The 25,411-nt window shown below is 41.9% G+C and overlaps 2 protein-coding genes across 7 annotated transcripts in view; both read right to left on the bottom strand.

The window, feature by feature from the left end:
• Positions 1-3,467: 3,467 nt before the first annotated feature.
• On the bottom strand, positions 3,468-12,910 carry LAMTOR3 (late endosomal/lysosomal adaptor, MAPK and MTOR activator 3). Of its 4 annotated transcripts, none has more exons than XM_084757623.1 (7): positions 12,767-12,910; positions 12,494-12,539; positions 11,348-11,382; positions 6,773-6,831; positions 5,327-5,460; positions 4,875-4,938; positions 3,468-4,317 (listed from the first exon to the last, which is right to left on the bottom strand). In XM_084757623.1, exons 2-7 carry the CDS (start codon positions 12,500-12,502, stop codon positions 4,244-4,246), a joined length of 375 nt encoding a protein of 124 aa, XP_084613749.1. In that variant the 5' UTR covers positions 12,503-12,539; positions 12,767-12,910; the 3' UTR covers positions 3,468-4,243. The 4 variants fall into 4 exon arrangements, with proteins under 4 accessions (XP_084613749.1, XP_084613750.1, XP_084613748.1 ...); XM_084757624.1 differs by having other exon boundaries at positions 12,753-12,901; XM_084757622.1 differs by having other exon boundaries at positions 12,724-12,883.
• Positions 12,911-16,345: 3,435 nt separating this feature from the next.
• Positions 16,346-25,411, bottom strand: part of DNAJB14 (DnaJ heat shock protein family (Hsp40) member B14) — a 47,278-nt gene continuing 38,212 nt past the window's right edge. For all 3 annotated transcript variants that reach the window (XM_084756587.1, XM_084756589.1, XM_084756588.1), the window contains 3 exons: positions 25,222-25,331; positions 24,650-24,822; positions 16,346-22,299 (listed from right to left, as the gene is read on the bottom strand). In XM_084756587.1, coding sequence (XP_084612713.1) covers positions 22,175-22,299; positions 24,650-24,822; positions 25,222-25,331 — 408 coding nt within the window. In that variant the 3' untranslated portion in view covers positions 16,346-22,174. The remainder of the gene's footprint in view (positions 22,300-24,649; positions 24,823-25,221; positions 25,332-25,411) is intronic.

The following is a 25,411-nucleotide window of genomic DNA, read 5'->3' as shown; positions in this document are numbered from 1 at the left end:
TGCCTGCCTACCTTGTGGTTTTAGAGTATAAAGTCAGAATACAAATGGGCCCGTGCTGGGAGCCTTTCAGGAGCTTCCCTGGCTCTGGTCCACTGGTCTCCTCTCTTCCACTCTCATCAGTGCAGGGATGCTTACTCCAGAAAGACTCCACCTCCCTTTCAACCTAGACGCAACTGATTAATATCATAAACAATGGTGGCACTCCAATTAATGTAGGAGGCACAGAAGCCTGGGAGCCTGGGAAATACATCCTCCCAGGTCTTCAGTGGATTATGGATAAGGTAATAAATACATATATGACCATGTATGTAGTCAATACTGCGAGGGGTCTGCAAAGCAGTGAAGGAAAGTGAGCGGGGCATTAGACCGACTGTTAGTGGGGCTGACGTCATCAGACCGACTATTAGCGGAGCTGGCACGGAACAGGGCAACTATCAAATGTCCAGTATGTACGGCAGCAGGGTGTATGCTTTATCTGCTCTTGGCTGTCCAGGAAAAGCGTCATGCTTCATCCTCGAGGGAAGAGCTTCTTCAAACCCAAAATGGCAGAAGGGAGGGTGCTATGTGCAGACGCGGCAGATCAGAGCGGGGGAGGGGGGGCGGGGGAGGGGGGAGACGGGGGGGGGGGTGGCGCAGGAGAATCGTGAATGAGGCATCTCTAAGTCCTGTATCTAAGAAAGATACGCCAAATGTTAGCGATTATTGTTAAGACTCCTTCTGGGGGAAATATCACTCCACATAGTCTTTCTAGGACAGTAAAATCTCCCCTCTTGGATAAGGAAAGACTAGTGGAGTCTGGTGGAAGCCGCACCCTGCATCAGAGGCCCTGGGCGGTCAGAAGACATTGTGAGGTGGCCCTTCTCTTCCCACTCACACCTACTTCCCCTCCCCCACACTGATGATGTGGGCCTGCTCGGGCAGAGACCATGAAGACTACAGTAGAGGACATAGGGCCTATGTCCTTCACCCTCCTTCCACACTTAAGACCTTCTTTAAGGCCAGGTGTGGTGGCGCAAGCCTTTAATCCCAGCACTCGGGAGGCCGAGGCAGGCGGATCGCTGTGAGTTCAAGGCCAGCTTGGTCTACAAAGGGAGTCCAGGACAGACAAGGCTACACAGAGAAACCCTGTCTCAAGAAACCAAAAAAAAAATAAAAATAAAAAATAATAATAATAATTAAAAAGACCTTCTTTAATCTCTTCCTCGCCAAGGAAAGTATACAGTGGAGGCCAGGCTCCAGCCTGTACTCACCGTGGCTTCAAGCTGACTGGCCATGACTTCAAGGACTTCAAGTAGAGTTCCTTAGCCACATGTGCTGGAGGACCAGTTTTACTTTTTAAAACATTCCTGACCTCTCATAGACAGGGATTCTGTAAAATTCCATTAAAAATGATTTAAGGGTGCTGGAGAGAGGACCATAGGTTCCTAGCACCCACAGCAGAGAGCTCAGAACCATTTGTAACTCCAGCTCCAAAGGATCCAATGGCTCTTCTGGCCTGTGCAGGCACCCGTCAACACATACACACACCACCACCACCACCACACACATACATGTATTTATGCCGCCAGAACCTACAGACACACGAGTAATAAAAAGTGAAGGTATAATTCCCGTCTTAAATATCAGACTCAGAAAAAAAAAAAGAAAAGAAAATATCAGACTCAGCAGACATAGTTTCTGTGTTAAATTAGTGCAGATTGTTCTTTTCAGTGCTGAGAAGAAGCAAGTTGTTAAGCACCAATTTCTGTATTTTCTGTCAGTGGATAGAACAGCCTGGTCTGTGGGCCATATTTTGAGTATCACAAGTACAGCTGTCTGGCAAGCTAAAGAGGGAGCACAAGCCGGGCGTGGTGGCACTCGCCTTTAATTCCAGCACTTGGGAGGCAGAGGCAGGCAGATCACTGAGAGTTCGAGGCCAGCCTGGTCTATAAAGTAAGTCTAGGACAGCCATGGCTACACAGAGAAACCCTGTCTCCAAAGGGGGTCGGGGGGCGGATAGGAGAGCACACTTGGGAAGGGAATCTATCTCTGTAGGGTTGACAGGCTTCGGGATGCAAATGTTTAGTTAACAGAGTATGAGCAGGCCTCATCCAATCAATGGGAGGGTCTCTGGAGCAAGGGGAAAGAGCTGTGGAGATGGTCTCCGTCTCTGGCCTACTGCTCAGTTATATTTCCCAGTTCCTTATACCAATCCCTTATAACGAGGTCATATAAACCCTGCTGATCTGCTTGAGAACTGACACAGGTTTCTCCCCAACGATCTCATTTTGTTTTGCTCAAATATTTGAAAACATTTATTTATTGCTACTGTGTGTGAGTGTGGTTGGTCAACCTGAGTTCAGTCCCCAGAGTCTACACAGCAGGAGAGCTGAGTCCCACACGTGTCCTTTGACCTCCACGTTTGTATGCACACTCAGCACTAAATCGGTACGATTTTGAAAGCTATTCTAGGTTCCTGTTACCTGTACAAAAGAGTGTTTAGCAACTCCCACCTGCATAATCTCACAGACAATAATGTAGCCATACATTCCCCGAGATGGAAACCCCACGGCGGCATTAAGTTACTAGTCGTTCCTTTTCTTGAGGTCCTGAGATGATACGCACATCCTTTTCTGCAGTGTCGAGGCTCCAGCTCCGGGCCTCAAGTCCACCAGGTAAGTGCCCTGCCACTCACATTTGAGAAAGTCATGAAGTCGCCCATGCTGGCCTCAAACCTTCCCTTCTTCTGCTTAGCCTTTCACCACACCTGGCTAATTAAACAATTAGTATCACCTCTCCAAAACAAATCTGCTACTTTATTCCTATAATTACCTATCTTTTTCATGTACCTGGCAAGAATTTTCTAGGGATTATCAAGTGGGAACTCAATGAGAATTCTGTATCTTAATGGGTGTATCTCATAGTTCATTAACAGTTAGTTGATAGCTCTCCCACTTTTTGTTGCCTGATTTAAGTAGCCCTACTTTGAGGCTCTGCAGTCGTCTTTGGTGTCTCTCTCTTAGCACTTCATACACCCTCTTCCTTTACTCGCAATTCATCTCATACTGGACTGGAAAATGAGGGGAAGGAAAAGCGACAGGGTGCTCAGCCAACTAAGGACACCTGCAGTGTCCCGGGAGCAGACAGTCCAAGGCAACATCCTGTCTACAGCTGTGCAGCAGGAGTGCTGGAAACCGGCACACAGTATTGTGTGTGTACTGAGCCATCCCAGTGACAAACTGACGAGGAGAGCCAGACTTGAACGCTGGACGCACGCCTGAGCCTCTTAGGCACATAAGCAGAAAGAACCTCTTTCCTGGTGACTCAGGCACGCTCATGGATGAGGTTTTTCTGACACTTTATACAACAATCTCCAATACAATGCCTTCAAGAATTGTTCACTACTTATTCATGGGGCTGAAGGACAGAATTAATTATATCCATTAAAGTCAAAGTCTGAAAAAAAAAACAGGCCTATACAGAGCTCCTTCTGTATTTTTAAAAATACTATTTTATTTATACTCATGTATGAAAAATGGCTATACTGTCATTTTTATATACATACTGATATTGGAAACAGAATTCAGTAACATGGCATTTCAGCTATATAAGGAACACAGTCATTAAAGCACGGTTACAGAAAGTAGAAGAGAAATCATAAGCAGTGATTTTCGTTCTCACTGAAGAGCAGCACCCTCAAAGAAGAGTCAAGTCCATTAGTAACCCCCACGTGCACTGAGTCCGAACAGAGGAAAGTTAGTGATTGTACTGACATTATTATTTTTACTAAGCCATTTCATCTTCCTCACACTCAATGCAAAGAAATAAAATACGATCTTGAGAAAACTATGTCCCTGTTATTATTCTCAGTATAAGGGTCTGTGTGTGGCTTGTGGAGTGGGAGAAGTGTACAGCAGGCGTGCTTGCTGGCTCAAGGGCATCTGTGACCTTCTGACCCCGAGGCACCGCACAGAATACCATTCATTATCCGTTGCCGCCCTCGGCACTTAACTCCATGGGAGCTGCAATAGAGTGAACCATTTCTGTGGCATTCCCAGATCTCACTAAGTAAGAAAAGACTTTATACACATAAATATAACAATTGATCTGTCTATACATTATAGGGATGGGCTCTTCTTCAGTGTAAGATGGAAAAGCGGCCCCTTGAGTAAATAGATACAAGCACTACGGGGGTCTGAAGATTGCTGGACTGGTGCAGTGTTGTTACAATGAAGACAAGGTGTACATCAAAACCACTGTGAGATTAAGACACTTCCACAACTTTTATCAGTTCTTCAAATAACGGAGCCAGCTCCTTTTCTAGGCTGACAATGAGTCCTAAAAGAGAGTTCAAAAAATTAGAAGGTTAGAAAATTTTTCTTATAAACTCTGAGCTAAAACAAACCCTTTCTCATGTGGCTTTTGTCAGAGTGTTTTACCACTGCAACAGAAACGAAACTAAATTCTCAATCACATTTAACTAGTCTACAAGTATTCACGATCTCAACATTGTAATTTCACTGGCTGGTCTGCAGAACTAGTCACTTTCAGCATCCAGCCTGTGTTCTGTTTAGTTTATGTATTGTAATCCTTTGTTTCTGTAGGCTGCTTTAATGTGAGCAATGACCAGCATGCAAAATCCAACACTGAACTGACTAGTTTCTACTGCAAATGACCAATGTCCTACGCCATCTCATGTGCATCTGAAAATGACCCTATGAGATGGACAAGGCCTGGGTATGCCGACATGGGACCTAGGACTCAAGTGCAAGAGAAAAGTGATGGTGAGGCTGAGCCACAAATGTAGCTATTTGCACTGCACACCAGCCATTTCCGCTGCACAGGCATGATAGTACACAGAATCAACATCTGCATTTGCAACCCTTCTAACGTACCTGTGTTGGCATTACTGCTGGCGATGAAACTCACCACCAGAGGTAAGCGATTGAACTGAACCACCTAAAAGGAAAATAAGATCTAAATAGTGAAGTTGCATGGTGAACAATGCATCCAAACAGCCGACCGCTGACCTTTTAAGGCAAGTGTTTTACCTGATACAACAGAGGAACTGTGTTGAGGAATCACAGCCGTGTAAGCTAACGGCACCACTTACCAGAATTAACAGTGGTCTAATGTACACTTTATAGGATAACAAACTATTTAAAAAATTTTAAGAACCTCTCTAAAATAGTTATTGCCTAGTATAAAAACATTTTTAAAAGGCTAGTTTTAACATAAGTAACTTGAAGGCTACATTTTAAAAAATTCTATCCCCCTCATATTAAAATTCAGACTTATCCCACAGTCTATACAAGGTGTGAGCATGGCCGGTGAGGTCAGGACCGACCTGATAGGTATTATAGTAGCAGATGATGCTTTTGTTTTTTGAAAGTCCGAGTTTGCTGCCTTGGTCTGTTGCGAGGGCGAACGTGGATAAGAAGCCAGGCCGCAGGGCGTGCTCTGGAGCACTGTCGTTAGCCACTGGGGAAGAAGCAGAGGACGGTGGAAACAGTTTAACAGCAACTTTCAAAAAAGCAGAAACCCATAAGAGCCGAGGCACAAAGGTACATGTACCGTGTTGAGAACGCTACCTCTGAGAGGGCCTCATCAGTTCAGGTGGGAAAGGGCTCAATCAGAAGCACAGCGACCATGAGTAACTACGGGAAGAAACACTGACCTACGTGTAATAAAGCAAACCCTGGCCAGCTGAGACTGTGCTGTAAGAAAATGGAAAGAGCTACAAAATCTTTTGCTCTCATAAAAGCCCCAAGCGCAGTGGCTCTCACAGAAGCTCACAGCCCAAGAGCTGGCGCCAGCTTCCGGTTCCTCTCACTCCCGGAGGGCTGCACTAATGTTAGCTACATCACCAGTTCCTGCCCTCTCTATAGAGGGACAAAGGGAGATGACCTGCTCACAGCCGCCCAGGCTGTGTGGTGGGTGACATGTGGACAATGGACTCTATCATGTCTTGTCACCAACTCAATGCACAGCTCTGGACAGGAAGTGTCCTCTCTGCACTTGGCCATGTTCCATTAACTTCTAAAGCATGTTTTAATCCTAATGTCTAAAACTACCCAATATACTTGTCCTGATGTGGAAAGAAATTTAAGATACTATTTAATCTTTGGTAAGTAAAACTAGCAACGTCTACTTTGATCATGCCAGATGACGCAAAGAGTAAGCAAGCAACCCAAATTAATACTTGCTCTATTACAGCAAATGTACATTTTTAAAAAAGCTGAGGACAGCGAAAACCATCCTGGGTAAATTTGGAGGGGTACTGAATATGACCAAAACACACTGAATGCGTGCATGATATTCTCAAGAATTAATACAGGTGTAGTCCTTTAAAACTTCTTACATTCTGATCAACTAAAGTAATTATGACATTAAAGTTTTAAGATATGTATTTCTAGTAAAGAAGCAAAAAACAAAAAAAACATCAATCTGAGCTAGTGATGTGGTTTAGGGGTTGACTGCCTGTCTGCCTTGCACACTCACTTTCAACACTAAAGATATATTTACTGGTTTGGATTATACCATAGCATCTTCAGTGGAAAACTGGGCCTATGGTAAACGCACACAGAGACTCTAGCTGTTACATGGTCCAGCTGACAGGGAGTTTACTACAGGGTCAATAGCAAGTCTGCAACAAAAGGCATACTTCCTCAACCAACTAAAACAGTCTTTCCAGTTTGTTGAAATAAGCTTTATATATTTTTAATTATTTCAATATAAGACTTTTTTTTTGTCAAAAGTAAATAGGCCATATACGTGAAGTACTCAGCATTACCTTTAATAACAGGTACGCCGTCTCTATCTGACACAACAATTGCATGGAGCCCTTCAACGCTGCAAGAAAACCAAGGTCAGTATTACAAAATCATTCTTATTTCTACAAATATGTACTTCAGACTCATGCTAGTAACTTTCAAGCATATAGGTATGTATGTGTGTGTATGTATGTATATATATATTACATATGTATTTTTCTTCCTCTTCCTCTAGCACTATTGACTGAACTTAGGGAGTAGCAAGGGTCTAACCAAGCTAAATTCTCTGCCCTGTTTCATGTACATTTATGAAAAATGTGCATATATGTGTATATGCATGTGTGGGTGCACACGCCCATGTGTGTGTGCGTGCACACCTTCTTGTTAAACTATGTTCTAATATGTTTATGAAAACTTTCCTAGAAATTCAATGAATGTGTACTACTGAAATGTTGAGACTATTTACAGCATACATATTTACTACTTAAGAGTAAAGTTTATGTTTTATCATTCCATGGTTTGTAAAAGCAGAAATGAGGTCAGCTGTGGGGGTAGTGACAAAGGTGAAAACAGAAGAACCTCTTTCCACTTTGCTGCTTCTTTCCGATGCTGGTTTCTAGATTTTGGGGCGTGTCATATTGCTCATCTTGTAACAAGGAAAGCTAGACCGCCAACTAACTCGTACACTGCATGGCTAGCGACCAGTCTCACTCTAAGGAAGGTATTACTGCTGTGAGAAGCGCTGTCAAGAGATCTGTAGGGAGAAAAGACTTCAGGGCAAGTGGGAGCTCAGCTGAACATAAGGGCATCCAGTAACTGAGAAGGAAGGGGCGTTCCTTAGGCACTAAGCAGACCTGATCTCAAAGTCTGTGTGCGTGTATGTGGGGGGCGGGGGGGACATGACCGTGTGCATGTGCATGTGGAGGTAAGGAACAGGCAGCCTCACTTTCTTCTCTGCCACTTCATGTGCCGGTGTAGCTGGCCATGAGCTTCCAGCTCCCATTTCGGTATAGGAACACTGACTTCACTTAAGATCTGAGGACCAACTCAGGTCCTTACACTTGCCTCCCAAGTGCTGGAGTTAAAGATGTCTGCCACCACTGCCCAGCCTCATTAATTGAAAATAAGTAAATATCTGAGCCAACTTGTGTACATGAAGGTCCCTTCCAGGAACTTCAAATTCCCTGGAACTGGAGTTACCCAACAGAGCTACCGGAACTGACCCCACCTGCCTTACGAGAGGAGCCAGTGCTCTTCACTTCTCAACAATCTGTCAGCCTCTCAAAGCTATGTTCTTAAGTGAAAAGGAAGCTCCAGTTTTGAAAAATGTACCTTAAGCTACAAATGATGTAACAGAGCGGGTAAGCAAACTTCACATGTGTGTGCACGTGCGTGCATACATGTGTGTGCCTGTGTTGCACACAAAGCGCGCTCACACCTGTCTGTCTATAAGTACGTAAATGCCTCTGACACTGGATGTTCCTAGCAGCAGAACTACATGACTGGAGGACAGACATAGGAAGTGCCGGAGTCTTAAATTTTGTAAGTATATTGTCTACTCAAAAAAAAAAAAATCAAATTGAAAAGCAGGTGCTCAATATGATATAAAAAATGTTTAGAAAAAGCCGGATGTGGTGGTGTATGCCACCACTTAGGAGGCAGCACTTGGAGGCAGAGGCAGGCAGATTGCTGTGAGTTTGAGGCCAGCCTGGTCTACAATATGAGTCCAGGACAGCTAAGGCTACACAGAGAAACCCTGTCTCGAAAAACAAACGAAAAAAAAAAAAAGAAAAATCTATATAGCACGAGTGAGTTTTTCTAATTTCTACAATAATTAATTTAAATAGTAACTAATGCACCAAAAGAAGGGGTAAAAAAATAGGACATTCTTTTTAATGGATTACAAGTCCACAGAGGCAAATGCCCAAGAACGCAGAAGCAGCTACATTCTTAAAGCATTTCTTTTTAGAAATCAGGTCACAAGCATACAAGTTATTTTCAGTTCTACATACATATAATAGGCAAAGGGTGCTCTGAATGGATTTTACTAATTGTTGGGCCATCAACAGATATAGTCATAGAAATAACTTTTCTTATCAGGAAAAATCTAAAGCTTATTTAAAAAGGAACCCTTTTTATTCTAAAAACAGTGTTACACTAATATTAAAGATACCATCCTGGGGCTGATGACATAGCTGAGGTTTGCTGAGTGTACACACACACACACACACACACACACACACACACACACACACACACACACACACACACGCCTGCACTCTGTCTATCCACCATCCCTGCAAATCTCCCACAAACGGCACAGAACAAACTGTTTTCATATACTTATAAAATTTTGCTATAGCAAAACATGGAAAAAATGATATTTTGAGGTCCAAACTAGATTTTCAAATATAAACCCGAGAACAATTTTGTTTGGTTGGTTGGTTTTGGTTTTTCAAGACAAGGTTTCTCTGTATAGCTTTGGACTCGCTTTGTAGACCAGGCTGGTCACAGAGACCCACCTGCCTCTGCCTCCCTGAGTGCTGAGATTATAGGCATGTGCCACTATGCCCAGCAAGAACAACTTAACAATAAAAACACGTTTTATTGATATCAGGAACCACCTGACTTTGTTAAGAAGAAATAAAACCGTTAAACCAGGAATTCATGAAGCTTGAGAAGCAGCTCAATGTTTCCTTTGCTTTTTAGCTGCTGTTTTCAATATTTATATTTATTGTATGTGTGCGTGCCTGTGGTCAGAGGACAAGGTGTGGGGTCGGCTCTCTACTTCAACCACGCACGGCACACACGGCACACGCTGCACCCCAGGCTCGACAGCTCGGCCTTTCCCCACTGAGCCATCTAACTGCCCGTGTTGTTGTTTTGAAACAGAATCTCATGTAGCCTAGGCTGGCTTGGAACTTCCATCACCTTCCAAATGCTGGGACTACAGACCTAGCCACTGTGTCCAGCTCACGTCCACAACGTTTTTAATGTGTTTGTGTCCTAAGCAAATATTAGCTATTGCATTTGTTCTTGTGTTGGCTAGGTTTTTTGCATTCCCCAAAATATTTGTAATCAACAATAAGAAAAGTTTTAATGTTTTGAAAACTTTTAAGGTCACAAAGCAACTATTTCCCCACTAATCAGTAAGAATCCCCAGCATGGGTTAGCCTGTTCCCAGCATGGGTTAGCCTGTTCCCAGCATGGGTTAGCCTGTTCCCCAGCATGGGTTAGCCTGTTCCCAGCATGGGTTAGCCTGTTCCCCAGCATGGGTTAGCCTGTTCCCCAGCATGGGTTAGCCTGTTCCCAGCATGGGTTAGCCTGTTCCCAGCATGGGTTAGCCTGTTCCCAGCATGGGTTAGCCTGTTCCCAGCATGGGTTAGCGTGTACCACGGTTTCTTTTGTCATTCATTAGTTAGTATACAAAGCTACAACTGCCTGCCATATTGTCCATTTGTGTGAAAAAGAACCAGCAGTTGGTCTCTATAATTTGCCACTTTATTAAGCAGAAGGGAATTAAAGTTAATTTAAAGATTTCATTAACAAAAAACCGATGATAATCATTATTTTACTTAACACCCAATAGTGTTTTCTTCATGAATACATAAGAAATACAATATAAATAAAAGCCAGAAGCCACTGTCACTCATTTCCACTGATCTATAATCAGAGCCCAAGCATAAGCCAGGACGCTAACACATCCAACAAGTCAAGCAAGTCTAAGCGAATGTTAATTTTCCAACCTACAGAAATGAGCGGTAACTAATGCATGCACAGCCACTCCTGACTTTACACTGGGGACAGGAGAAAGGGCTTCATGGACTCCTCTGCTGGACTACCTCAAAGGCCATTCCATCCCATCTGCCTGCTTTGTTCTGGACAGGGAAAGCAGGACTCCAGCAATTCTCCCCCTCCCTCCTGCCTCGTCCTGAATGATCACAAATTGTGAGCATTATTTTAAATGGTTGTGAATGTAGAGAAAAGAGAGAGACGCTTGTCAATAGACTTTTTTTTTTTTTAAACATTAAACTGAAGGTGAGTTGTAATGAGTTCAAGAGAGAGAGAAAGTCCTCCGACTGGTAAAATACGTAAAAAAGACATTTGCTCACCTCAACACCTGGGCCTTTGTAAGAGGGCACATCACAAGCACAGTGTTGAGGCAAAAGAAGACTGATTTTTTTTTTTATTTTATTTTAAATATGAGCTGTTGTCGCAGCCTAGTATTTCTGGAGTATGTTGATCCAGCAATTAGTTCCCAATAATATCAACTGCCTTTTTCTTAAATTTACTTAAGAACTTTAAACAATACTCCAATAAACAACTACAATAATGTGTTTTTTAAAAAAACTTGAAAGTGTCGAGAAATCTAAGCTCTGGCTGCAGCACCCACTTCCTGCTGAGCCATAACCAAGTCACCCGGCTTCATGCTATCTATCTATAAACCCAAATCATTAGTGAGGACAGCTGGGGTTAGGTGTGCATTTAAATGTGACATATGTAAAATACGAATTTAAAAAAGGACAAACAAAAACATTTGTAAGATTAATGTGTTACACGGAACTTATTCAGCAACAAACTAGTTAATTTCTTACCTTGGCAACTTCTTGTATAGGAATCGCTTTAGATCCTGAAAGAGAAACATTTTAAAATATCCTATTATAGTATGCTCCTTTAGGCCTGTCCAGATCCCCCTATAAAGGACATGGAGTCACCATCTGTAACTGGTGTTGCATCGTGCACTTGTTAACCTTAGAGGAAGTTAACTGCTCTTTTTTCTAGGCCTCAGTTTCCTTATGTACCGACAGGGATAATCACTGACGCTAATCATAAAAAACACTGTAAAACTGTAGTACGGTGTATAGGTTAGTGTACTTAAATTGGGAAGCAATACATATTTGCTGTAAAACGAGATCCCGGGTTTCCTAATAATTTACATCCTGTTGCTGCTGTATGTAATAGTTTATAACTCTCTTCCCATGTCCACGCAGATTTTCCATGATCGTTTCTAATGTTCCTAAGTCAGTCACAGAAGCTGCTCTAGTACTCAGTTTCTTGACAAAGATAATAACAAAGTGAAGTATTTAACACGGAACGTGGTTGGTGCTAAGAGAGCAGAAGGCTACCTTGTCTCATTACACACTCTCCTGAAAACATTCGCCGACAATTCAAGAATCAATTATGACCTCCACCCTAAGTGTGGGCTGTTTTGAACCTCTAGCTCCAAACCTGAATAAGTACTATTTTTCCATGTTACCACCACGAACTTACTGTCGCTCTCGTCTTAAGCGGACACACAAAAACGGAACATGGGTGGCTAAAGGCCACCAGTTAGAAATCCTTTTAGATTGCCACACGGAACCTACTGAACGTTGAGACATCGTTGAGCACTTAGTGGGAAAGGATTCAGAGCACCGTCCTACAGAACAGGTACCGTCGGGAAAGGCAGTCATCCTTTACAATTTCAAATGTTAACTACAAAGGGTCCTTGTAACGCCCCAATAAGATCAGGAAGTGGGAAGAATACAGTTCTCTCGGGCTAAGGCACCTTAGTGCCCCACTACAACCTTTCCAGATAAAAACTCAGGACCCTCCAAGTCCACTCTCTTATTAGTCCCCCTACTACAGATCCGGGAAGAGGGTCGGGGCTAAGGACGGAACAAATTTCCACCTCTCCCCGCTCAGTAGCTTCATGCAAGCCTCCTCCACCCCCTTTCTCTTGGGAAGGGGTGTCAACTCACGTCCGCCATGATGAACCCCTTTCTCTCACAGGATCAATCTGAACGCCTGGAAGGAAAATTTCCGTGACTCTTTCTGCAGCCAGGGCTTATTCACCCTCCCCAGACCCAGCACCACGAGACCCACCCTCGTCAGGGCCAGGCGAGAGTTCTGGATCTCCGTCCAGGAGTGAAGAGGTTCCCCAGGACCCTGCCGGGTGGCCAACCCGGGCGGCCCACCTCCGCCCGCCCACCCTGTCCCCGCGCCGACAGACGGGGCGACCTCTGCAGACGCACGCGATCTCCAGCCTGGGGAGACCTGCCCGGGTGTCCCCGTAGTCCAGTCGACTCCCTGAAGCTGCCTGTCAAGCCGCTGTCACATGACTCGTGACCTCCGATGCGCTCCAGGAAGCACTTGCTACGATTCCGAAGTTCCGGGGAAGCCTGGCGGAATTGCGCGCGCGGCAGCCCCGCCCTCCCCACGCCCCGGGGGGTTTCCTGCGCCTGCGCGCTGTGCCACAAGACACTGGCGTGAGGCCTGAGCCCCCCTGCGCCCTAATTTCCTCCGAACACAGCAACAACGGAAGACATTCCTGTGTGGACTATGCGTATGCTTTTTTCCAGACCCATTATCTAAATCTGTTCTTGTGAATGAGGACACTTGAGGAGCAGGAACTGAACAGCCTTCTTATTAGAAGTCCCAGGTCCCGAGTTTATTTTCATAAAGTTTTAATACTTTAAGTCTTTTGAGAATTTAATACATTGTATTTTGATCATACCCCGCTCCTCTGCTCTAACGCCTCCCAAGTCCATCCCCATGTCTGTAACCTTCAAACTTTGTGTCCTCCCTTCACCTCCCTCCATTCCCCACCCCCCCCAATAACATATCAAGTCCAGTTGGGTATGGTCAACCTACCAGGGGACCACCCTTAAAGAAAATTGACACTGCAGGGTATTGTGGCGCACGCCTTTAATCCCAGCATTCGGGAGGCAGAGGCAGGAGGATCACTTGTGAGTTTGAGGCCAGCCTGGTCTACAAAACAAGTCCAGGACAGCCAAGGCTAACACAGAGAGACCGTGTCACAAACCAACCAACCAACAAAAAGAAAGAAAATTGACACTCCCTCTCTTAGAAGCCATCAACTGGCCATAGCTCCCCAGTTTCAAGTGGGACTCCCTACTACATGCTAGACTGTTGACTGTCTCGGTCTTGTGCAAGCACCCTCAGTTGTGTGAACCAAGGTTTTCAGTTAGCACACACTGCATGAAGTTTTTCTCTAATTGTTTGTTTGTCTTTCGAGACAGGGTTCCTCTGTGTAGCCTTGTCTGTACTGGACTTGCTGTGTAGGCCAGGCTGGGCTCACACTCACATCAATCCGCCTGCCTCTGCCTCCCGAGTGCTGGGATTAAAGGCGTGGGCCACCACGCCCGGCTCTTCTAATATTTTACTTCACTGTTTGTTTGTTTGTTTTGTTTTGTTATTGTTTTTCCCTTCCATCTTTTCTGGTTCAGTGGTATCTTCCTTGACCTTTCCAGAATAGTTTAGGTGCTTTAGATAAATGATCTCATTGTAATCTGTGGTCCTCTCACATTTATCAAAATTAAAACCAGTTATTTCTTTGACAATGTTTTCTTGATTAAATTTACACTTAGAGCTCTGCCGGTAACACGGCAGGGATTCATACATTTATTGGATGGTTTAATAAGTGAATGAGCATATCAAGAGAATAAAATATGCTGGGCATGGTGGTGCATGCCTTTCTTTTAATTCTAGCACTTGGGAGGCAGAAGCAGTCAGATTTCTGTGAGTTCCAGGCAAACATGATGTATACAGTGAATTCCAGGAGCTACATAGTGAGACCTTGGATCCCCCCACCCCCCAAAAAAAGAATAAGTATAATGAAGATAAGCCTTTTATGGTGAGAACATCCCTTCTTTTTATTAATATGTTGAGATAAATTACGGAGACCGAAAGACAAAAATTGGTAAATCATTCATTAGAACATTCATTAAAAATCAAAAGCAGCTTAAGAGTTCTCACATGAAATCTTAGAGAAGTCTGATATAACATTAAATTTTTACAAATCAGATCTTTCATTGTTAAACTTAATTATGTGATCTTGAATGCACTACGAAGATCGCCTTAACCAATAGCACTTCATTTTACACACACAAGGCTTCCATTAAAATCTCACCAGACCTTGAAAATCTGTATCACACCTTGGAAATTACCTGCAGCTTAAAAAAAGGAAAAAAAAAACCTAAATATTTAAATGGAAGGTCTTACATAGCAACTTAAAGACCAAAATAATAATAAAATAATAATAATAATAATAATAATAATAATAATAATACAAAGATGAAGAACTTTTTAATACAAATAAATTACAAATACCAATTGTTTCTTTCTTACTGTAGTCACCTAACCCAAAAACAATAGATTTTGATGGTACTGATGAAAATGCTACAGTGCCACTCCAAGTTCCCTCTTATGTTGGTTGACATTCCCACTGAAAGGCTAAGCATAATCTCACAGGTAAACAAGCAACACTTGCTGGCACTTGCATCAGGTGCCTGTGTCCTCTTTGCAGTTAACTAGACATCTCAGCAGCCAGTCAGCCCAAGTTTTAATAACTTACTAAGCCAGGACATTTCAATAACCAGTTCTGGATTACCAGACTCAGAAATATACACTTTTGTATGACACATGGGTCCTGTAAAAGGAATGCGCATTAAAACATGGAGGTCAACTGAAAGATTTCACATCAATACAGTTCTATTGACTAATGGTCCAATATTGAAATAAGAACCTACTAATGGAAGCCCTGCTCTGTGCAAATAGTATGGTACTTGTTAAACAATCACACATCTGAGGTATTAGCTGGAAAATATATACATTTAAATATATATATATACACACGTATACATGGACACATCCACAGAATATTCACAAATCTATTGGCCCCTACACCAGCAGAAGATCAAATTAATTGACAAAGAATCACACAATAGGAAAAAGTTACACAGAGGGCATTTACAAAACTGTGGCTACATAATCCTTAATATAAGGAGCATGTCTTGAATAACTGCTTTGAAGAAAAATGTTTTCATTTATAAGAAAGTATCTGTCTTATAGAAATGAGACCAAAAGGGGAACCTGGATTCAGGACTGTGATGCCTACAGATTATTAAAGGTTTGCAAGAATTGCTTGAATAACCTGATTGTATCTACTTCATTTTATTTATTTTTTATTGTATTTGGGACAGAGTCTTACAAGGTACCCAGGCATCCAATGCATTACTCCCCTGCCTCACTTGGTCTCCTAAGTGCTGGGCAACATGTGTGAGCTACGAGGCCTGACTTCTATTTGTAAAGAAAAACTAGATTTTAGAGGGAAAAAAAGTGGAGGTTACTGTCAGGCTATTCTTTCATTTTCATTGGTTTACAGAGAATTTTAAGGATTTTAACTACTCTGATATGGCTCCTAGACAAGGGTTTTTAGCTATTTCATGATTGAAATTAGGCTGGTCATTTTCATACATTTTCCTATACAGATAATAAAAAGTGTTACAGACTTCCTTTCTGTTTGCCTTACTCAATAGAGAGATGGACAGCAAAATATCCAGAACAAAGCTCAGGCTTCATGTGGAGAAGTTAAATAAAGACACTCATTCCTCTTTAAACCAGTTGGTTCTTTGTCACATACTCACCTAATTGAAGAGATGGCTCATTTGGCCCTCTAGTCCACCAAGAAATATTTCACTGCTTTAAAAAGTTGGAGTTTTTTTTTTAATGAAATATTTGAATACACAGTAACAACCATATCATGTGTTAAACAGTTGCATTTCAAATATTATTAATAAAGATAAGGAGAGTCAGAACTCATTTCTTTTTATTTTACATATCAGTGTAAAAGGTTTAACACAGTAAGAAAAATTAAGCATAAAAGTGCATTTGAAATTAAGGGCTGGCATTCCACATTCCTGTTCTTGTGAACACCTGAGATGACACAAAAGTGTACTTTAATGCATTGGTATACACACACACACACACACACACTCACACACACACACACACACACACACACACACACACATACACACACACACACACACACACTGTATACCTTAAAGATCTTAATTTTCCTTATTTGAAAATCATAAATAAGTATGTAATATAATGAAATCAGGTCTCAAAATGTTATTTCCTCCCATTAGATGTAAAATTTGAGATTTCTCAGCATTCAATTAATGTACTTGGTTAAAAAACTCCTAAGACTTGGAGATGACTAAATAACTATTAGCAGTGACTCTGGAATAAGGGGATTGAAAGGAGAAAATGTGCTGTTTCCTTTCTTCCCAAGCTGTGTGTGTGTATTTCTCTATGTATAAAGGGATAAAATGCCAATTACTAATAATTACAACTATTTTCCAAACAGAAAAAAAACTAGGAAACCTAATTAATATGCAAAGGTAAAGAGCTACCGAGTAAAGATGAAAGTGATCAATGAAATTAAGAAAATCCATGTAACTAAAAATATGACTGGAAGATATTGAGATTTTTATTATAAGAGTAAACAGCAAACACAAAAATCTTTCAGCTCAAGTTACCTAATGACACATAAAATTAAATTCAAAGATACCAATTAGTTCTTTCCACAGTACAGGCAGCATTAAGGATTCAGTCTTTACCAACTTACTTTATATGTAGCTTAAGATGCCAGGCACTCAATCAACCACTCCTGCAGTGATTTTCAACTTCTGTTTAATCTAACAATTATTTAATTTAATTTAATAAATGTGATGAGATGCAGCAACAAACCCAAAACATAATACTGTGTGAAGCCATATATGACTTCATGCTGTGTTAATGTCTCTCAATCTGATAACCTGACCTATCCTCTCTATCCCTTTACGGTAGGATTAGGAAGGTTTGGTTCCTATAAATATCAATCACATTAGTGTACATTTCCCACTAAAACTGGAAAAAATACCTTAAAACTTTCATTCAAATTTCTATGAATTTTCAGATAGATATGAGCTTTCAAAGTTAATTAGAATGCTACACTTTTAAGGGACTTATTATACAGGCTCAAGAGAATATTTTTATTATACAGGCTCAAGAGAATATTAAAGTTTTATAACATGGGTTCACTTTTGTAGGACATGTACTTAACAGCAGAACAATACATAAATTAGCATGGCCCCTGTCAGGGATGACTCAAAAATTCATGCAGCTTCTATATTCTGTAATTCAATGAATGGCAAATAGAAAATAGGAACAGAAAACTACTTGAAAAAGAGAAAAGGTAGGAAATAATACCAGTGTACATCAAGACTCTCAAATGTAAAACCATGAGGACCACAGAACACACTAAAATGAAGACAGAACTTTGCAACTTCAGAGATTTCCACTAAAATAAAAAGACAACCAACTGCCTGCTATGTTCTGAGCCCACTGGTGAGTGCTACAGCCAGCTTTTGTCAAAGAAACTTCTTTTGTAGTAGACAGAAGTAGCTGCAGAGCTCACAGTAATGAGAAGGTCATAATAATGAGAAGACACAACCACTGAGTGCTCAGCATAAGTGAAACATGCAACATTGCCCACACTGAGGCTCAACAAACATTACAGATGGGGTGAAAATAATGCCAGAAGGGGTGAAGTTGTAGAACACTGTTTTCTGGCCATGACGTAGTCATCACACTTTGTGAGTCTGCACAAGGTCTCTATAAAATTGGCCTTCCGCATCCTGCCCTGGAGGGAGGAAGGGCTCATGATGCCCAATGCCTCCCTGAGGATATAGGGTAGTTAGTGGTTGATGAGGGAGGAAGAACACTGGTGCCTGTGTTCCTGTATATAACCCTCACCTATGCCCCTACATGCAACCATAATGAAAATTCTTCGGGTCATCATCAACAGCAACAGCAACAACATCATCAGCAACAACAATAATATCATCAACAACATCAATGTCAACAACAACAACATCAACAATAACAGCAATAAGACTTGAACAGAGAGAGAGACAAGCAGGAAAAAGGATCAGTGGAGTAGGAGGGCAAGAAAGAGAGCGATGGGGGTAAAGAGAATGGAATGTATTATATGAGTGTATGAAAATGTCATAATGAAACCCATTGTTATATATAGTTTATATGTGCTAACAAAACACAATTTAAAAAACAGAAGAGAGAAAATGAAAAGATGACACATAGTTACCCGGAAGAAAGAGCCCTATCTATATAAAGTCTCTCTGATGACACCACCTACAAAATTAAAAGCTATAAAACAATCTGAGGGTTGGGAAGATGGCTCAGCGGTAAACTACTTCCTGCGTAAGTCTAATGACTTGAGTGCGATCCATAGAATTGAACAGGTATAAAAAGAGAACTAGCTCCTGCACGCACGCGCGCGCGCACACACACACACACACACACACACACACACACACACACACACACACCATAAACATAAGAATAATCCAAATAAAACCATTCCAAACAGTTGCAAGAATTGCAGGAATGACTGAGGCTGAATCCCAAAAGCCTGAGGTTGAATGTTCTGAGTTAAAGGCTACCCTAGGAGCAAGGAGCCAAAGCTGAGCTGACTGAGATGACTAGTGAAGACCTGGCTGAAGATGAAAAGGAAAACTAAGGGGTGTCACTGAGCTGAAGCAACACGTACAATGCATCATTCTTTAGATCTAAAGTAGAAAAATGAAGACCCCCCAAAAAAAGTGCATTGGACTTAAAGAGCGAAGGACCTACTTGAACAAGAAACTTAAGAATTTAGTTGCCATAGAGTTTTAAAAACTAGAGAATTTGGAATGTACATTTCAATGGATATGCTAAACATATGCTAAACATGAGATTCATCATTTTAATGGCAAATGGAAAACTATGCATTTCTCTATTGAAAATAACTTGTATTATCAGGAGTGAGAGCACATGCCATTAATTCTAGCATGGGTGGGGGTGGTGGGGTGGTGGAGCAAAGGCCAGTTTCTGGGTATTCCAGGCCAGCCTGGTCCACATTTAGAATTTCAGCCAGCCAGCTACAGTTACATAGACCTTGACTCAAAATTAAAGAGAGAGAAAGAGAGAGAGAGAGAGAGAGAGAGAGAGAGAGAGAGACAGACAGACAGACAGACAGACAGACAGACAGACAGACACAACAAGCAAGAACTAAAAAACATCACAAAAACATCATGGCAGCCTCCTCAAGGACCAGAGGACACTGGGAGAAGCTCTAAGCTTCATCCATCATCTTGTACCAGAAAACAAGATCACCAGGTGATGAAGACGCAAAGAAACTGAAAGAAGAATAATGGCTCAATGGAATTCAGAAATCTGCAAAGTGAACGCTGAAATGACAGCTGAAGAAGATGCTAATGAAAGGATAGAAAATATGAACAGCTGTGTTCAGAGGCATGCAACCTTAGAGAACCATTCACATGGATCAAACAGCACTGATTCAGGCTAATCGTCAGACAGGATTTTGCTGAAGGGAGCAGAACTCAGAAGGCTCTAAGAACAAGACTGAGAGTGCCCCGGAATTGTGAGTGTAGCACTTGTGTGGAACTGAGCCCCAGGTTTATTCCAAGCAAAGAGTGGTGATTCCTATGTCAAGCCCTTGGCCTTCATGAGAGCATGCGGAGGAGGCTGCGCCAGAGGAGTCAACATGGCCAGCCACATCCTGGGGAAGCAGGTAATGAGGAACATGGTTTTTTTCAAGTTATCTCTCAGCTTCTATTTAGAGAGTAAGAAAAATATGTAGATTGTGATGAAAAGGATTTTTTAAAATTAGAGATGACTAGATATATAGCATTTTAATAGTTTCACACTAAATGTATTATGTGAAAACTTGACAACAAGCCTCAACTTTCTTTGTAGCTCTCCTATTAAAGGCCATGTTTCTAGAAGGTTGATTGGGTTGTCCAGACTCTTAGGAGAATGTGTGTAATTTAACCCACTATTATAGTCAGGTATTTCTATTGGAGAATCTGACAGCAGAACATAAGGGACTGTTTTAAAGAGTGTTCGACAGATGACATAAACCAACGACATAAATCCTTAAGCAAAAGCACAATGCCACTCTGCCTGACATTCTCATTCACGAGCAAGGGATGGTGGAGGAACGGCAAAAAACTACCAAAAAGTGTTTGTAATTCTTTAACTGTATGAAGCAGAACCATTAAGCCATCACTACCATTAAACATACGAGACCAGAAGTCACAGCAATCCCACTAAGCACCAAGACTTCAAGTTCCAGCTGTGTTTGCCCACTGTATACTACAGATTTAATTACAAGGAGCTCATTCTAAGTATCTGATGAGTGGCCTGGTTGGTAGAGCTCAGAATGCTCGGATGACTTGCTGTCAATCACCGCTCTAGCTGCTTGCTGTCAATCACCGCTCTAGCTGCTTGCTGTCAATCACTGATCTAGCTGCTTGCTGTAAGTCACTGATCTAGCTGCTTGCTGTCAATCACTGATCTAGCTGCTTGCTGTCAATCACTGCTCTAGCTGCTTGCTGTCAATCACTGATCTAGCTGCTTGCTGTCAATCACTGCTCTAGCTGCTTGCTGTCAATCACTGCTCTAGCTGCTTGTTGTCAGTCACTGCTCTAGCTGCTTGTTGTCAGTCACTGATCTAGCTGCTTGCTGTCAATCACTGATCTAGCTGCTTGCTGTCAATCACTGCTTGAGCTGCTCCTCTGTCTCTGCTCAGGACTGCTGTGGCCCAACAGACCATGCTGTCAGGTAAGCCAACTGCAGGCAGAAAGGCACGAAGCTGGGTGTCGCAGTCATTTTGTTCTACTACTTATTTGTAGAAGATCCATCTGCTTTGGGGTGCTGCTTCAGTTAGCTCCATGAAACTGAATTTCCATGGGAAGAAAGTTCATCTTTTGTTTCATAAGCTTCAATAGCCTTGAAAGACACATAAGTGAACATTTGGGGCTAAGTTTTAATTACTGGAATTGCAAATGGAATAATTGCAACTTGCCATTGAAAACTCATTTAGCATAATATTTATCATTATATTTTCTTTAAAATCTATCTTATAGCATTTCATTCCTATGTATGGCTTAGCAATTCATAAAACTAAAGAGCATACTGATAGTATACACCAGTTCATTTATCTCATTACATATTCTGGAATATAAGAGCAATATTAAAAATGTCAATTCCTTCTACACTGATAGAAGATTTTACATAAAGTTTTGTTTTTTCTTTTTGAAAAATGTTCCTTGTTTAAACTCCACACACCCAAACACCTAATGGAAAATGTGACTATGTCACTGACATCCATTCCATCTGCCTGAACAAAGGGTCTCACGGAGCTAAACACTAAAATAATTTAAATAAAAAGCAAGCGCTCATATGTACACAAAATCATTCTAAAAATATTTACATGGCAAAGGAATAATGGAGAATCACAAAAACTGGCAATTGCTACAGGTGTGATAATCCTCTCCAGATATTGTAAGGAATCATATAAGATTTTAAATGAAAGTAATTGCAGAAGCATACTAAAATATTTAGTTTTCAGTTTCTATTATTGAAGTGAGCCAGTAGATCATTAACAGTCCAAGATTTTAGGAATCAACTACTCAGCCTAGTCTTTAATCAAATCTTCTTCAGCTTCACAGCGAAATGAAATTTACAGAAAAGACAGAGTACTTCAACAGTAGTGGCCAGTTCTGGGCTTATCCGCCCTTGTAGAGACTGGTCAGCCGCTCGAGCTCTTTGCAGTTGTCCATGCTCAGGGCATCCGCCTTCCTCCTCAGCCGTTCGTCACGGTACACTTTTGCTGCATACTGCATATCTGTTTCTGTATACAAAATGTTTGCTTGTTAATAATAAATTACATCACCTCTGTTGCTCAAGTTTAAATAACATTTTAGAGAGGTTCATGTATTTACATATATATTTCTCTTGACTGACTTTGAAGAAAGAATCAAGTATGATTCCTATAAACTATTTCACTAGGACTTTTTCTTTTACTAAAAACAAAAACAATAATTTAAAAAAAACCCTTTTGGACAGGGTCTTTACATAGACCTGGCTGGCTTGAAGCTCACTATATAGACCAGGATGACCTTGAACCCAGAGATCCTCCTGCCTTCGTTCTTGAGTGCTATGATTAAAGGCATGCACCACCACAGCCCTTGGATGATTTTATATATAAATTTACATTGAACTCAGCACATAGAACCAACATCAAAAGGAACTAAGGCTAGAGCCCTGCCACCCTCTCCCAGAGCCTTTCCCCCCCTCCCCCACCCTCCGAGCCACCTGGCTGGAGGCACTGCTCTCTGGAACACCCTCTCGGGTTTTTCTAAAACACACCCTGAGAATCGTAACCACGAGTGGCTGTATCTGTTGTGATTTGTGATGATTCCGACAGTTAAGAACACAACATAAAATAAGCCCCTCCTCCTTTTCCTCCTCCACTTTCCTCTTCTTCTTGGGAATGGGTTTCATTAGCTAGCCCTAGCTGGCCTCAACCCTGTGGTCCTTCTGCATCATCGCCCAAGTGCCAGGATTGGGTGTGCTTTCACACATGGCAAAAATTTGGAACATATATGCATCCCCTCCACATATATGCAAAGTACCGCACGTATACACAACTCGAATAAATAAGCATAATTCTGCCTGGTAGAACTATAAGACAATAAGACCTTATGGCTGAACGTATTACATGCTTGGTCACAGGAGAATCAAACTAGGATTGAGCGAAGAGCCTACTCCTTCCCAGAGAGCTTTCATAGTGCCAAAGGAGCTATGAAGGCTGACAAAGAATTATTATGAGCAGTCTTAGTGAGCTGTGGATGCTGGGTGCTAGTCTAGTAATCTCCTAGGCAGTGTGCGCCCATCACACAATAGTATTATGGCTGATATGGGGGTAACCAACCACTTTCTGATTGAACCTGAGGTCCGTTCCACAGGACAGAATTCACATCTGGTACTGTGAACCTGGTCAAAACCCTACCGCTGGGACACCACAGGCTCAGCTGGAGAAGCTGTGCTGCTGTTTTGCTAAATGGATACAGTGAACTTGTCTTCAAACACTTGTTTATATCCTACAACTAACATGCTGCTGGCTTTGAAGAGAAAGCTTCTCTTGGCAATTGGTGGTGGGGACTGCAGACTTATAAACTAAGGCCTGAATGGGACATCTCTGTCATCACCTCTGAAGCCCAGGGAGCATGGGAGGAATGGAGAACTGAGAAGGCTCAGGGGATGGGAATGAGGTCCACAAGACATGGCATCACCACTGCCTCATGAACTCACGGTGGCTGTGGTCTACAAGACCCGCACAGCACTGGTTCCATCAGCATCATCGGTGCCTCATGAACTCACAGTGGCTGTGGTCTGCAAGACCCGCACAGCACTGGTTCCATCAGCATCACCGCTGCCTCATGAACTCACGGTGGCTGTGCTCTGCAAGACCCGCACAGCACTGGTTCCATCAGCATCATCGCTTAAGCAGATAACACGGAACACTGACTGGTCCGGGCCACTATGTTACATGCTTACTGAATTTAACATATGATGATAAAGTAGCTAGGCTAGCGTGGAGAGAAGTAACTTGGTCGTCCAGATAACGTGTGACTGCAATACCCAACAAAACACAGTAAGACAACTGCCATTTAGTAAGTTCTTAACACTGTGCCAGTTACTATGTTTGCCACAGGTATACAAATCCTTTCAATCAACCCTCAATATTAGACTCAATATTAGAGTGCTTCCAGGGTCTCCAGACACTAAGATACCAGGACATTTAAGTCTCTTACATAAAACATCCATATTTGCATATAATCTACATGTATCCTCTTGTGTATGTTGCCTCCATCTCACAAATGTTGCCTAATTTGGTAGAGATGTCACGCAAATAATTGTGGTATTGGCTGGATTAGAGAACACTGACGAAAACACTGGCGCATGCTCAGGACAGATACAACAGCTCTTTTTCTGCATAGTTTTGATTGACAACTGATTGAATCCATGGATGAGAGATGCCTCAAACACAGGGACTGAGTGCACCTCTTCATGCACTGAATTCCAATGATATACCAGGTGATTTTGGAGCTCTCCTTAAGGAGGAAATGGACAGTGATAATTCCAAAGACTCTAAAGGATGTCTTTTCTAAAATACTAAAAACAATTGATAGACTTACTCTGCTGTCTTTCTTTCCAGCAGTTATTTCGAATATTAGTCACATAATCCTCCTCCACGCTCTTTTCCACCTTCTGTAGTAGTGTTCCTTTATATTCGCTTTTAAAGTCCTTACTGACGTAATAAACAACGCCCAAGTTTTCCGTCTGCATTTTAATAGTTTGTCCTGATCCACTGCAAAAGAGAGACATGATCATCCTTTCAGTTAGGCCTATGTCCTACTATGCAAATCATGGAGCCAAGATGAAAGGAAATTACATCAGCATTAGTTACATCCTCAAAAACTGCTTCAAGCCACTTTTCAGAGTGTACGCATTTTGGTTAAGCTTCCTTTATCTCCTGTTCATTTTATTAAGTTGTTTCCCAGTTGATGATACTCATCTAAGACCATTTTTTTTTTGTCTTTCATGTCAGTGTACTAACTACTACATTAAATTCAAATTCAAACACAGAACTTCTGAGTTTATCCATAGCAGAAAGAAGCGTACACCACCAAGAATCACACAATTGTTTTACTTATGTTAACTATTTTTAAAATGATTAAACTTTGCAAAACTTCTCTTAGCTACTTACGATCTGGGATATAAGGAATAAGGAGGGTTTGAGACCATCAACTGGCTTAACAACGACACAAGGATCAATACAATGATGGGCATCAGCTGGATAAACACGGAAAAGCCTCCCTGTAAAAAAAGATCAGAGAGGGACAGACTGTGACTGTCAGCCAGCCAGGGGTTGCCACCCACTCCCCTATGTACAACAG

Source organism: Acomys minous (assembly GCF_964271855.1).
Source record: "Acomys minous genome assembly, chromosome: 14".
In the NCBI taxonomy this organism is placed as follows: Eukaryota; Metazoa; Chordata; class Mammalia; order Rodentia; family Muridae; genus Acomys; species Acomys minous.
This window is presented reverse-complemented; position numbering and strand designations above follow the sequence as displayed.